Source organism: Ctenopharyngodon idella, chromosome 9 (assembly GCF_019924925.1).
Source record: "Ctenopharyngodon idella isolate HZGC_01 chromosome 9, HZGC01, whole genome shotgun sequence".
In the NCBI taxonomy this organism is placed as follows: domain Eukaryota; kingdom Metazoa; phylum Chordata; class Actinopteri; order Cypriniformes; family Xenocyprididae; genus Ctenopharyngodon; species Ctenopharyngodon idella.
The window spans coordinates 639,512-654,342 of NC_067228.1; the positions used below are offsets into that span (position 1 = coordinate 639,512).

At 37.8% G+C, this 14,831-nt stretch overlaps 1 protein-coding gene across 3 annotated transcripts in view; it reads left to right on the plus strand.

Moving 5' to 3' along the window:
• Positions 1–14,831, plus strand: part of frmpd4 (FERM and PDZ domain containing 4) — a 60,773-nt gene that overhangs the window by 34,106 nt on the left and 11,836 nt on the right. For all 3 annotated transcript variants that reach the window (XM_051904957.1, XM_051904958.1, XM_051904959.1), the window contains 9 exons: positions 7,629–7,789; positions 7,927–8,029; positions 8,338–8,383; positions 10,032–10,136; positions 10,565–10,672; positions 10,927–11,058; positions 13,027–13,146; positions 13,441–13,577; positions 14,167–14,293. In XM_051904957.1, the coding sequence (XP_051760917.1) occupies positions 7,629–7,789; positions 7,927–8,029; positions 8,338–8,383; positions 10,032–10,136; positions 10,565–10,672; positions 10,927–11,058; positions 13,027–13,146; positions 13,441–13,577; positions 14,167–14,293 (1,039 nt within the window). The remainder of the gene's footprint in view (positions 1–7,628; positions 7,790–7,926; positions 8,030–8,337; positions 8,384–10,031; positions 10,137–10,564; positions 10,673–10,926; positions 11,059–13,026; positions 13,147–13,440; positions 13,578–14,166; positions 14,294–14,831) is intronic.

Consider the following 14,831-nt stretch of genomic DNA (forward strand, 5'->3'; position numbering starts at 1 on the left):
TTATCTGGAAAAATGCCGGTTGATAAAATAGTTTCTCAGCAGCAGCTTGTTTTGAGGAGGAAGTTGCAGTGAGTTTTTTGCGTGTTTTTGGTTTGGCATTTAGTCGCAACGCCGATGTGCTCTTTTGTCCGGTTGTCGTTCACTTCCTGCGAGGGCATTTGTGATTTGTGTGTCTTTTGTCTTGTGATGTGAATGTTTCAGATGAGTCCCGCCGTGACTCATCGCCACATCAAATCAGACGACAGCCAGTGAAATCATGAATAATCATCATCACAGGTCATTTGTGCTTTTATTCACACGTCCGTCAAACAGGTGATTTGAGCTTATCATCCTCCAGTTCAACAAGTTCATTATAGTTTTGATGATCATAATTGTTCATTTTAGTACTTTTAATTTCAGCAATATACATATACATTTTCTATTTAATTTCATAGACTAAATAGTATAAATTTAAATAAAGGAAAGAGGGTTTGAAAATGAAGTTCACTCTGCTGCCCTCTACTGCAGGAGAATCAGGCTGTTTATCATCTTTGTTTCATCTGAAAGTAAAAGTTTATGAATTTTTCTTTTAGAAAACATGTTGTTTTGTTTGAAAAAGAATGTGTAGTTTTCATACATTTAGACTGTTTTGTGCAGTCATGAGTTGTAAGTTCAAAGGAGTTCAATACTGGTAATTCTCATATTATATGTTCTAATAAATTTAATATAATGATAGGGTTTTTGTGTATTTTATATTTATTAAAATAAGTTGCACCTTATTATAAGTCGAACCGGGTCAACCAATGGAGTTCATACTGATAATTCTCATACTATATGTTCTTATAAATTACATATAATAATATATTCAAATAAAATTTCTCATAAATATTGATAAAAATATGTTTTTAAATATATGTTCTTATCATATTTTAAATTTCAAGGAATTTATAAAAAAATTTATAATTAATAAAAAGGGGGTAAATGACGTAATAACATTGTAAAAAAAAAAAAAAAAAAAAAAAAAAACATTGACATTCAAAACTAAAAAAACAAGTGCATTCACTCATTAATGAGAAGTTACTGATCAGATACAATATGGTTTTAGTTGAAAAATATTAAGTTATGATTGTTATTATAATGTTACGTTCCATGTAAAAGGTGAATACAGTTTTTAATGCATTACAAGGATGAATATCTAAAATGAATTGTGCATGACACTACTTACATTTTCAGGCCTCAAAATATTCACCGTCTTTTGCGTATTTCATATTTTCCCGAAAATAAGTTGCACCTGAGTATAAGTCGAACCTTTAAATTTATCAGTATTCAGAACAGAAATGAGAAATATAAGTAGAAAACAAACAAATTAAAGTGGCATTCATAATAAATGACATTTATTACAAACAGCAAGACTAAACGCATTTATTTCAAGTGAAACTGAAACTACCAGCATGTGTGAACATGTTTTGCGTGCTTGACGTATTGTTGCTTTGGAATTTATGTTCCATGATGTTTGAGATGATATAAAAATAAGCATTATTTATTATTCATACAATGTTGATTTAGAGTTTGCTGTGCGAGATGTCTTATCCCACATTGATTAATTTAATTAGGGGTCAAGCAGCGAAGGTGTGATGGCACCTATTGTATCCGTTGGCATTCTTCTTATTCTTCTTCTGTCCAGGGAGTCTATGGCAGTCCATAGAACCACTTGCGGGAAAGTTATGAAATTTGGCACACTGATAGAGGACAGTCCCAACATTAACTACAGCAAATTTGGTGTCTCAAGATCAAACTCTGTAGCGCCACCACTTGTCCAAATTTTCACTCTTGTTTACGCTAATAACCCATAAGGGATCATCGAATCAGACTATGCTGGCAAATGGCTATTTTTGCTTATAAATTCCAAATGGTTTGGCCAAAAATTATAAAAAAAATGATCTTGTTAGATTCAGGGCAGCATGCCGAGTTGAGTGATATCCAATTTTACCATATCGGCCATTTTGGGCCTCGGCCATTTTGCATTTTGTAGCAAAATGCTGTATTTTTTAAACGCATTAGCGTATCATTACGAAACTTGGTATGGGTCATCAGCACCCTGAAGTAGCCTGAGAATTTTCGAGACAGCGCCACCTAGTGGTGAAATCAGATATTTCTCATAACTTTTGATGTGGTTGACTTATTTTCATAGGAAATATTTCATCTCCTTAGATTCCTGAATCCTTGCCGAATCCAACAATACCAAACATGCTAGGTTTCGCCTTATGGTTTTTGCAACGTTGTGATGTTGTTATAAAACAACGTTCAAGAATATCTTCGAAACCATTAGTCTGATTGAGACGAAAACCACTGTAGGAAAGTTGGAAACAGGTCGTTGGCTATACGTTCAAGCCCAAACGCCAAAATTTTGATAGTAAATGCAATCAAAGTTGTGCATGGGTCATTTTCTATGTACTCATACATGTCTATAACTCCTAAACAAAATGAGATATTTTCACCAAATTTGGTACACTTATTTATGGGCTCACTCTGAGAACAAATAAAAAAGTATATGAAATAAAATGCTATATTTTACTGATGATTTTACTTTCTTTGTGCTTGGCCCCTTAATAGCTGCTTGCAGCTCTATTTTAACTTGCTTCTAGTTTTTCCATCAACTGTGCATTATTTTTTTACAGTTTTAAGTCAATAGTTTCCATCATAGTTTGAGTTTAAAATAATAACCCATCTATTCAGTCACCTGTTGATGAGTATAACAGTATGAAGACATTACGCTGGTCATCAGTGTCCATGGCTCTCAAGACTTTGGGAAGCCGTCCATCTATAGCAGGTGGTCATGGTTGAAGATGAGGCGACGCATTTCCTGCATCCCATATGTTTTTTGCAGGGCTTGTGGTGTTAGAGTGATGGCACAAATCCTATTCATATTTTTATCTCCAGCGCTCGCCTCGCTGCGATCATCCAGCATTAACCTGGATCATTTGGTCGTCACTGCATGAATGCACTTAATATTCATGCATTTGACAAATGCATTTATCTAGAGAGATTTGCGTTCAAGGTGTGCATTTTATTAGGACTGGATGGTGTGACAGTATTTACTTTGCAATGGTAAAAGTGTGTCAATTAATTTGCATGTGAGCCAGATGAATGAACATGGAGTAACGTGAATAATGAGCGTCAAACGAGTCACGATGTGCTTTAAGGCAAGTCTCTACGGGGAAAAGCTGTTGTTTTTTTTCATGCACGGCTCAATTTTGAGATTTTGGTTCCATACTAAACAAGCAAAATGCACTTTTAAGTGTTTCATTTATTGCACTTTATCTATTTGCATCTGTATTAGTTATCTTTTTTTTTTTTTTTACTCTATTTCACCTGTATCGTCTTGCCTTGATGTAGCGAAGCAACGTTGCTACTATGAGCATCATAGGTGTGTATATTGGCTATTTTACAATAACTTTTTTGAGTAAAAACATGAGATTTTGCCCAAACCGCCTTGAACCCACAACCTCGTGTCGCAGCATCCCAAACGTATGAAACAAACACCTGTTGATGAACTAATGGCGCTTTACAGATCCGTTGCTTAACCTGCATGTAACTGCGTTTCGCAGCGTCTCATGCACGACCTCTCGCGCTCTCGCCGTGGCTTGAAAGATTAATTGTAGCCCTTCGCGGTGCACTGGAACATGTGTCGAGAATGATGGCGCTTCCTCGCCGCCTCCTTCAGCCCACGGCTTTAATTAGCTAACAACGTGCACAGAACTCACGCTTCAGAGACGAACAAATGCAAGATGATATAAAGAGTGAGCAATCGCTGAGCAACTAGTGCAGATTACATTAGTGAAACGCGAGAAGACGTGATGTAAAGGCCATTTGCTGGTTACCTGAGCGTAAAGCAGAAACATAATGCTGTTAAATTCTCAATAAAATCTTACGTTGAGTGATGAAATACTGATAATGGCTGCACATGGAGACCAAAGGCTGTGCTTTATTCAGAGGCAGACCATGACGGGAAGCTTTTTTCAGCACTAATTTAAGAAGAGCAAACGATGTACATTAGATGTGTAAATGATGCTTTGTTTTTTTCTTCACATACACCTACAGAAGATGTTCGGGAATGTAGTTTTGCACAAGTCTGCGTCTCAAAAACAAAGCTTTATTGCTATTCTTCATAAATGATCAATTAACTGTGATTGTTTCTGCTGTAATTCTTCCATTCACACTCACTCAGAATGATATTGTCGTGGTGTTTACATGCACTCATCTCGTAAATTAAATCATTCCAACTTTAATTGAAGGCAACATTAACAACTGAAGTACAATATGGGGACTATTTAATAACAGGACTGGCAATATGTTGAATATTCACTATATTTTCTATGATTTTGTGGGCAGTTTTGTGGTGATTTTAATGTGTTTTTTTTTTGTCCATTAAGTTTGTTTGTCCTAGTTTCATGTTTCCTCCTCATCAATAGAGCAGTAATGATATATTGGAAAAAACTGATAATGCAATATTTAGTTTTTCTGTGAAATGCATTGAGATACTGACTTGAATAGCTACATTTAGAAAGAATTATTAATTCTAGAATGATTTAAAGGGGACCTATAATGCCCCATTTCACAAGATGTAATATAAGTCTCTGGTGTCTCCAGAATGTGTCTGTGAAGTTTCAGCTCAAAATACCCCACAGATCATTTATTATAGCTTGTCAAATTTGCCCCTATTTGGGTGTGAGCAAAAACACGCCGTTTTTGTGTGTGTCCCTTTAAATGCAAATGAGCTGCTGCTCCCGCCCCCTTTCCAGAAGAGGGCGGAGCTTTAACAGTCACGCTTCGGTCGCTCAACAACAACAAAGCTGGAGAATCTCACGCAGCCAAAATGAGGATTGTCAGTAACGGTGTTCAGCCTTACATTGTTCAAACCGGAGTCGACACTGATGGAGAGACTCAGGAAGAAGTTACAACTTTTAGACGTTTCTGAATGGTTAGTGGATAAATTTATGTAGTTGCTGTGGAGTTGACTCAGCTCATCGACTAGCATGTGCCGTCATGTTAATCTTTTGTGCAAAACCCGTATATACATAGCGTACCTGTTTGCCAAACAGAGTCATACACACCAGGCTAATGTTTATGATTGCTATCAAATGCTGTGAATGGTCTAATATTTTTACAAAATATCACTCAGACAGAAACACTTGTCAGGGTCAACTTCAGGCTATTCAAGCTAACGAGACTCTAAATAGTGTTCAGTGCTCGTCTGCGCAGCCAATGACAGAACAGTTAGCATGCTTTGCTCAAACTTTTGTCATGGTGTTAGAACTGGTACACCAAAATGGCGGCGCTGTGGATGGAAACGTGCAGATTAAGGGGCAGTAATATTAGAACAAGATCCCCTTCCTACGTCACAAGGGGAGCGAAATCTGAGTGGCTCGTTTTTTCACATGCTAGCAGAGAAAGGCTTGCCAAAACAAAGTTACTGGGTTGTCCTTTTTCACATTTTCTGGGTTGGTAGATGCACAGAGGACACGCACTTAATTGCACTTAAACATGGAAAAAGTCGGATTTTCATGATATGTCCCCTTTCAGGTGATTTTGTGGGGGAGTGCATCTGTGTAGAAAATAAAAATAATTCTAAAAAACTGAAAAATTACCTTTTTGGATTTGTGAAGCAAATTCCCACCACATTCCCACTATTTTTGACCCATTCAATACGACTATAAAATGTGATGTTTGTAGTGCTCATCATTAAACAATATATAGACGAAGTGATAAATATATTGCAATAATCCTAAATAAACATAGTATAAACATAAATAGTACAACTGTAAAATTACAATACTAATAACACGTCTTAATTTCTTAATTTGCAAATGTTAAACTGTCAAGCTTTTACTTTGGTGGTTTGCGGGCAAATAAATGTGTGCTTTGTGTTTCACAGTGTTCATTTACACGCGTGCAGCTCATTATACGGTGCAGCGTTTATATGTCTGCGTTTAAATGTTAATGTATTTGGTCTTGGTGGACTAGATCTGCTGCAAAGCAAGTATGGACTTTCTACTGCTAGCAGAAACGCTGTGAGCATGTAAGATATGCTGCTGCTGCATAAATAGACGTAAATCGTGTAGCAGATCTAGGCAGGTGGAGCTGGGGAGGTGGAGGGGTTCAGAGGAACTGCTGCAGGACCAGCTTACAGCACACAATGAACAGGGCTATTTAAATGTTGAGCAAGCAATCTCAGAGGCCAGTCAGCTTGTGCCATGCGTAGGGATAACGGGATTTCCGGTAAATTTCCAGAAACTTTCCAAGATTTCCCGAAAGTTTCCGGAAATGTTCCGCCCCTTTGCATCCCTAGCTATGCGGTAATGATGTGATTGGTAACGATCAGCCTGTGCCCTCTAGAGTTTCATGACTGAACTAGATATTAATGAAATCACATGTTATGACTGTTGCATAAAGCCATATTATGAAATCAATTTTATATCAATATATGATGCAGCCATACTCGTGAAGGTTCAGACAGAGAGGTCTCCTCATTTTTTAAAAAATAAAATCTGTTCCTTTTCATCCAGTTATTCTCTAGATGTCATGTTGAAGTGTAGCGTGTTCCTGTGCGGTGACTCAACTCTACCAGACGATGGCTTTGAATGATTACAGTGTGTAACCGGGTCATCAACATTTGCAGCAATTTCTTTCACTTGTAGCACTTCTTCTCATGAACCTTTTGTACTACAAAGTCATTGTTCACCTCCCCCTAAATTACGGTTCCCGGGAACCTTGAAAGCCGTGACAGCCGCAGCATTGATGTTCCCGCCGAGGCCAATCATCATTTCCACTGGGTTTTTACTATGTTGTGGTTGAATCAATCAAACCTCCTGTCTCAGATGTTGCTGTTATGAAAGAGGTCAATCAGAGTTGTGTAATCCGGACACCTGAGGGAAAAACTGCATCTGCGAGCTTTCCTATATTCCTACTTCTCTAAAGAAGACCTATTCTGCTTTTTCACATGTTCATCTTTCTTTAATGTTGCTGTTTGATCATGAAAAACTCTTCAAAGTTCCAGTTCTTCTCTATATCAGTGTCAGTGTTTCTGAAACGCCTCCATCTTGAGTTTTCTTCACAATATTCCTTATTTAAATAATTCATACGCAGAATAAAGGGGCGGGGCCTGGTTGAGTTAGTTAGTAGTGTGTTGAAACTGGCAGGTTATGGTAAGGGGCGGGACATTTCCCAAACACCAATCACAACACACTGCTCCAGCCGACCAATCAGAGCACATTGTGCTTTTCAGAAGGAGGGGCTTCATAGAGACAGGAAGTAAACAGAGCGTTACTGACAGACTGGGAAGAGAGGAGCTGAACAATGGAGAATATGAGGAAAATAATCAACATTCAAGCAGGAAAACCTGTTCTAGTAGAGCCTAAAAATGATTGAAACTTGTTTGAATAACACCATCATGACATCAAAACCTTTTTATAATAACGTCTTCTGAATGAATTCATCAGAAATAAGGCCATGAACATGCATTAACCTTATAAATCCTACTGTATCATGTTTGATTCATGAATGTCTAAGGCCTCTAAATGATCAAAACTATTATTTCATATTTCAGGCTTTACAATCGATTAACATCTCTCTTCCTCTCATTCTCTCAGTCACCTCTCACAGTCAAGCTCTTTGGAGGAAGTGCGTTTTGATGTGGATAAGTTTGTCCCTCCTGCACCGCGAAAGGTGGAAATGAGGCGGGATCCGGTGCTCGGCTTCGGCTTCGTGGCGGGGAGCGAGAAACCTGTGGTGGTTCGCTCAGTTACTCCAGGTATCCCAGTTCTTCTGCACTTACTCATATAATTGAGTCATTTCATGCAACTTGAGTGTGACTCTGTCTTAGAAATTAAAGTATCTAAATCAGAAACTGATTTATTGACCCGACACGTACGTGTGTGTGATGTGCAGGAGGTCCTTCGGAGGGGAAGCTGATCCCAGGAGACGAGATCGTGATGATAAACGATGAAGCCGTCAGCTCGGCTCCGCGGGAACGAGTCATCGACCTGGTCAGGTACTGAACTCCATCAACCTGCTGGTGTCGTTCTTCATCCAGTTACTGTGGCGTTCAGTTTAAGTCATCATATGTTGACAGTACAGAAAGAGTTTTCTTTTCTCAGTACATACTGCCATGATCAAGGTCTTCAGAACGGAGTTTCTGCTAAGAGTATTGTCTGACTGTGATTGTGAGGCGTCTATAGAGAATGTGATGAAGTGCACAAAAGTTTTCAAGGCTGAAGCGTCAGATCTGGATGTGTTTTCAAGCACATCGTCTTCATGTTTTCACCTGGAGAATCTTCACTCTTCTCTTGTTTTTTGCAGAAGTTGTAAGGAGTCCATCATCCTGACGGTGGTGCAGCCGTACCCTGTAAGTCCTCCTCTGAATCATTGATGAATCATTATCGTGAAGAATCAGCTGTATGACGCCCGACATCCACTATGCTCTACACATTAACCTCTGTTTGCTTGTTAGTTTGTCAGTATTTTGGCTGATTTTAGCACCCATCCATTTTAAATCTATTTTGCAGAAGTTCACAAACTCCAATCAGTGTTATTTCACTGTCATTGATTTAATGTTATAGTTTTTGTTAATATTTTGAATTAGATTTTATTTTTATAGCCCGATTTCTGTTTTTCACTTTAATTTTAGTTAGTTTTAGTAATTTAGTTTTGTGTATTTGCCTTTTTTTTTTTTTTTTTTTTTTTAAATGTCTGTAGTTTTTATCTATTAGTTTTAATTTATTTAGTTTGTTAGTTATTTTACTACTTGACTTTAAACTAAATGGAAAATAGAAATGTTACCTTGGCAACTAGCTGAAATAAAAAAAAAAAGTAACAAAAATTATTTATATTTTTAACTTTAATTTTAGTTCAAAAAATAATAATCCTGCTGCAGATTTTTAAAAATCTTATTTTGTTTCAGTTAATGTTTATTTTATTTAAAGAAATGAAAATTTGTTTTTTAGTTTTAATTTGTTAACAATAATAATCTGCAGATTTAGTCTATTTTTACACATTTCTTTAAAAAAATAAATATATATTTTTTAATATTTAGTTATTTCATTTAATGTTTATTTTTGTTTTGAGTAATAAAAATATATTTTTTATGTTTTTAGCTTTAATTTTAGTTAACGGTAATAATCCTGCTGCAATTTGATTTATCTTACATTGTTTCAATATTTTATTTCAAGTAACGAAAATGGATTTTTATGGTTGTAATTTTAATAAAATTAATAAAAAATAAATAAAATGCTGCATATTCCATCTAGACCTGCTTATTTATTTTTTTTAAAAATTTTATTTTATTTCGAGTAACGGAATCTATTTTTGTTTTATCTTTAATTTTAGTTAGTGATGATAATCCTGCTGCAATTTTTTATATTTTATTTTATTTCAGTTCATGTTCATTTTATTTCAAGTAACAAATAATGTTTTTAGCTTTAATTTTAGTTAACAATAATAATCCTGCTGCATATTTTTTTTATCTTATTTTGCCTCAGTTTATTTCAAGTAACGAAAATGGATTTTTATGGTTTACATTTTAGTTAACAATAAAATGCTGTATATTCCATCTAGACCTGCTTATTTCTTTCAAAAACTTAAAAAAATAAAAATAAAAAATATATATATTTTTTTAATGTTTTATTTCAGTTAATGTTTTTATGTCAGTTAATTTTATTTCAAGTAACAAAATTGTTTTTTGTGTGTGTGTGTGTATATATATATATATATATATATATATATATATATATATATATATATATATATATATATATATATATATATATATATATATATATATATATAATTTTTTTTTTTTTTTTCCCCAGTTAATGTTTATTTTAAGCAACAAAAGAAAAAAAAATGTTCTTTAGCTTTAATTTTAGTTAAGGATAATGACCGTGCTGCAGAGTCCGTCTAGACCGGCTTATTAGTTTCTGTCTCAAATGATAATGACTTGATTTACATTAATATTTCAGTCATTTTTCTGCTTTTGTTCCTGTTATTCCCTTCAGTCGCCCAAATCTGCCTTCATCAGTGCGGCTAAAAAGGCCAAGCTGAAATCCAATCCGGTCAAAGTGCGTTTTGCTGAAGAAGTCATTATTAACGGACAAGTACCGGTAAGGGAAAAATGACACGTTTGGCTTGGAAAGCATGTCATATGTTATTCTGTTTTTTATTTTGAGTTTTACTTCCATAATGTGACATTTCTGATATTCAGTGAGGAAAAAAAATGTTGGGTTTTGATTATATTCATCTGAGATTGATTGGATTGCGAGTCAGGTGATTTAAAGTAAGAGGATTGGTGAAAGTGATTTCAGCACAAATTATTTACTGTGACGAAAGATTAAGACGACACACGTTACATAAATCAGTGTGTTCGTTCATTCATATATCTTAATTGGTGGCAACAACAAGAGGTTAGTTATTAAAATGATGCAGACGCGTGTTTTTGTACTGCTATCATCACAGCGATGTGACACAGATAAAAGCCAGATCTTTATTACAAACATGACGGATTCCCCTAACAGACTGTTTTCATCTGCAGGAGTCGGTGAAGGATAATTCTCTGCTCTTCATGCCAAACGTGTTGAAGGTGTATCTGGAAAACGGACAAACAAAATCCTTCAAGTTTGACTCCAACACCTCCATTAAGGTATTTCAGCATATCTACAAATCACTGCTGCCACAAGCTGAAGACTGGAGTAATGATGCTGAACATTCAGCTTTGATCACAGGAATAAATTACACTTTACTATATATTCACATAGAAAACAACTGATTTACATTGGAATAATATTTCACTGTTTTTACTGTATTTTTGACCGGTAGTGTAAGTGAATGTGGATCCGATCAGGGATCTCACTGACCGCTGAACATGAATGACAGAGATGTTCTTCTGTTTGAAAGGATGTTATTCTGACCCTGCAAGAGAAGCTGTCTATTAAAAGCATCGAGCACTTCTCTCTGATGCTGGAACACAAGATGGAAGGATCTGCGACCAAGCTGATGCTTCTGCACGAGCAGGAGATGTTAACACAGGTGTGCTGGTGAATGATGCTGGAAGAGAGTGAAAGACACAAAACCCTGACCCTACACACACAAAACAATATTGATTTTGAAGTTTTGTATTTGATGGATGGATGGATTGGAATGGCGGATGGATGGATGGATGGATTGGAATGGCGGATGGATGGATGGATGGATTGGAATGGCGGATGGATGGATGGATGGATGGATTGGAATGGCGGATGGATGGATGGATGGATGGTTGGAATGGCGGATGGATGGATGGATTGGAATGGCGGATGGATGGATGGATTGGAATGGCAGATGGATGGATGGATGGATGGAATGGCAGATGGATGGATGGATGGATTGGAATGGCGGATGGATGGATGGATGGATGGATGGAATGGCGGATGGATGGATGGTTGGAATGGCGGATGGATGGATGGATGGATGGATTGGAATGGCGGATGATGGATGGATGGATGGAATGGCAGATGGATGGATGGATGGAATGGCGGATGGATGGATGGATGGATGGATTGGAATGGTGGATGGATGGATTGGAATGGCGGATGGATGGATGGATTGGAATGGCGGATGGATGGATGGATGGATGGATGGATTGGAATGGCGGATGGATGGATGGATGGATGGAATGGCGGATGGATGGATGGATGGATGGATGGATGGAATGGCGGATGGATGGATGGATGGATGGATGGAATGGCGGATGGATGGATGGATGGATGGAATGGCAGATGGATGGATGGATGGATTGGAATGGCGGATGGATGGATGGATTGGAATGGCGGATGGATGGTTGGAATGGTGGATGGATGGAATGGCAGATGGATGGATGGTTGGAATGGCGGATGGATGGATGGAATGGCGGATGGATGGATGGATGGATGGATTGGAATGGCGGATGGATGGATGGATTGGAATGGCGGATGGATGGATGGATGGATGGATTGGAATGGCGGATGGATGGATGGATTGGAATGGCGGATGGATGGATGGATGGATGGATGGATTGGAATGGCGGATGGATGGATGGATGGATTGGAATGGCAGATGGATGGATGGTTGGAATGGCGGATGGATGGATGGTTGGAATGGTGGATGGATGGATGGATGGATGGATGGATTGGAATGGCGGATGGATGGATGGATGGATGGTTTGGAATGGCGGATGGATGGATGGATGGATTGGAATGATGGATGGATGGATGGATTGGAATGATGGATGGATGGATGGATGGATGGATTGGAATGATGGATGGATGGATGGATGGATGGATGGATGGATGGATGGTTTGGAATGGCGGATGGATGGATGGATGGATGGTTTGGAATGGATGGATGGATGGATTGGAATGATGGATGGATGGATGGATGGATGGATGGATTGGAATGGCGGATGGATTGGAATGGCTGATGGATGGTTGGAATGGCGGATGGATGGATTGGAATGGCGGATGGATGGATGGTTGGATGGATGGTTGGAATGGCAGATGGACGGATGGATTAATGGATGATCGATAGACGGCTGGACAGACAGATGGATGGATGGACGGATGGATTGAAATGGCGGATGGATGGATGGATGGATTGGAATGGCAGATGATGGATGGATGGATGATGGATAGATGGCTGGACGGATGGATGGATTGGAATGGCGGATGGATGGATGGATGGACAGATGGATGGATGGTTGGAATGGCAGACGGACGGATTGGAAAGGTGGATGGATGGATAGACGGCTGGACAGATGGATGGCTGGATGGATGGTTGGAATGGCGGATGGATAGATGGATGGATGGATGGATGGACAGTTCAGTGGCAGATGGATTAATGGATGGATGGATGGATTGGAATGGCAGACGGACGGATGGATGGATTAATGGATGGATTGAATAGGCGGCTGGATGGATGGATGGGAACAAGTGTTTCATAAACGTGTAAATACAGAGAGATCTGAGTGGTTCTTGTGTTCAGGTGACTCAGAGGCCCGGCTCACACAAGATGAAATGCTTTTTCCGCATCAGTTTCCTTCCAAAAGATCCAGTGGATCTTCTCAGGAGAGACGCTGTTGCCTTCGATTACCTCTACGTTCAGGTAACTCGTCTGTGACGCTCGGCTCGGTTCGTTCATTCAGACGTTTTAATATGATAAAGAGAACTTTTGTATGCATGCTTCTCATTTCTTCTCCAGTAAATGTATCTTGATTTAAGAATGTTTAGATATTTGTGCTGGAAAACAAGACAGAAACACTGAGGAAGAACAGGATTTAATGCAGAGTATGAATGTGTTAAGCAACGTCTCTATCGTTTGGTGAATATGGTTTATACCATAACCCTGTTTGGGATTATGATAATCAGAATCTCTGAGGAAGGTTTGTGTGTGTCTCAGAGCTGTAAGGACGTGGTGCAGGAGCGCTTCGGCTCGGAGCTCAAATACGACACGGCGCTTCGTCTGGCCGCTCTTCAGATGTACATCCTGACGCTCAGCACCAAACAGACGCAGAAAGTCTCTCTGAAATACATCGAGTGAGTTCAACAGTCATGTCTGAGAACGGTTATTAAAGGAAAAATGTTCGTAACACTTTACAATAATGTTCCAACATTAGTTAACGTGAACTAAATCATTTAATCACAGTGCGTTAACTAACAGATTAACTAATGAGACTTTATTGTAAAGTGTTTCCAAAATATGTTTTACTCGCCTTCTTGGAATAATGTTAATTTGATCTGTGGAACACAAAATAAAAAAGAATTTTGGATTTCGGATTTTCTTAGATTTTGATGGTTTAATTGAACTTGTAGGGTCATTTAAAACAAAAATCCCTACTTTTGTCATGTGGACGACTTCTACAGTATTTGATGGTGTTTTTTGTTGGAGCTCGGCCGTATAAATCACTGCATGAGCAGCAGAAGCTCAAATGTTCTTCCTTTTGTGTTTCACTGAGGGAAGAGAATGGTTTGGATCAGTATGAGGGCGAGTAAATGATGACAGAATTTTCATTTTTTGGTGACCGTTGCTTTAAATAATGAGAAGAAAAGATGAAAGGTGTTTGAGTGTTGCGAAGACTGTTGAAATTGAGCGTGAAAGCTCTTCCTTCTCGCCGTGTCTCTAAAGAAAGGAGTGGGGTCTGGCGCAGTTTCTGCCTCCAGCGGTGCTGTCCAGCATGAAAGAGAAGAACATCAAGAAAGCTCTCACGCACATTCTGAAAACCAACCAGAACCTGGTGCCTCCTGGGAAAAAGGTGAAGAAACTTTCACAGCTTGATGTGCATGAGAAAAGTGGAATTGAAATCGATCTGTCTTTGAGAATTCAGATTCCTCGATGCATAATATAACATGGATTAATATTGTCATGATAACAATACATAGCAAAGTTAACTCAATTGATTTTGTTTTTTTTCTTTCAGAAAACAAGATATAATATCTAATGTCATTTTACTTATCTAGTAAATGCTTCTTGATTTAAGAATTTTTAGATATTTGGACTGGAAATAAGACAAAAAAATACTAAGTAAGAAAAACATTTTTTTGCATTGAAAATATTTTTGTTACAAATTAATAAATTACTGCTCCTCTGTACTTTATTTTGAAAATCAGTCACCAGATTTGAAAACCAATTTGTTTTCATGCCAAGAGTTCAAAATATAATATCCAAATACATTTTTTTTTTTTTTTTTTTTGTCTGAAAATGTTTTAAATATAAAGAAAAAATGATAGATTGGCCATTTGTGATGCGGCGGCGAGCTATAATGCACACACACATGTTCTAATTATGTGTTT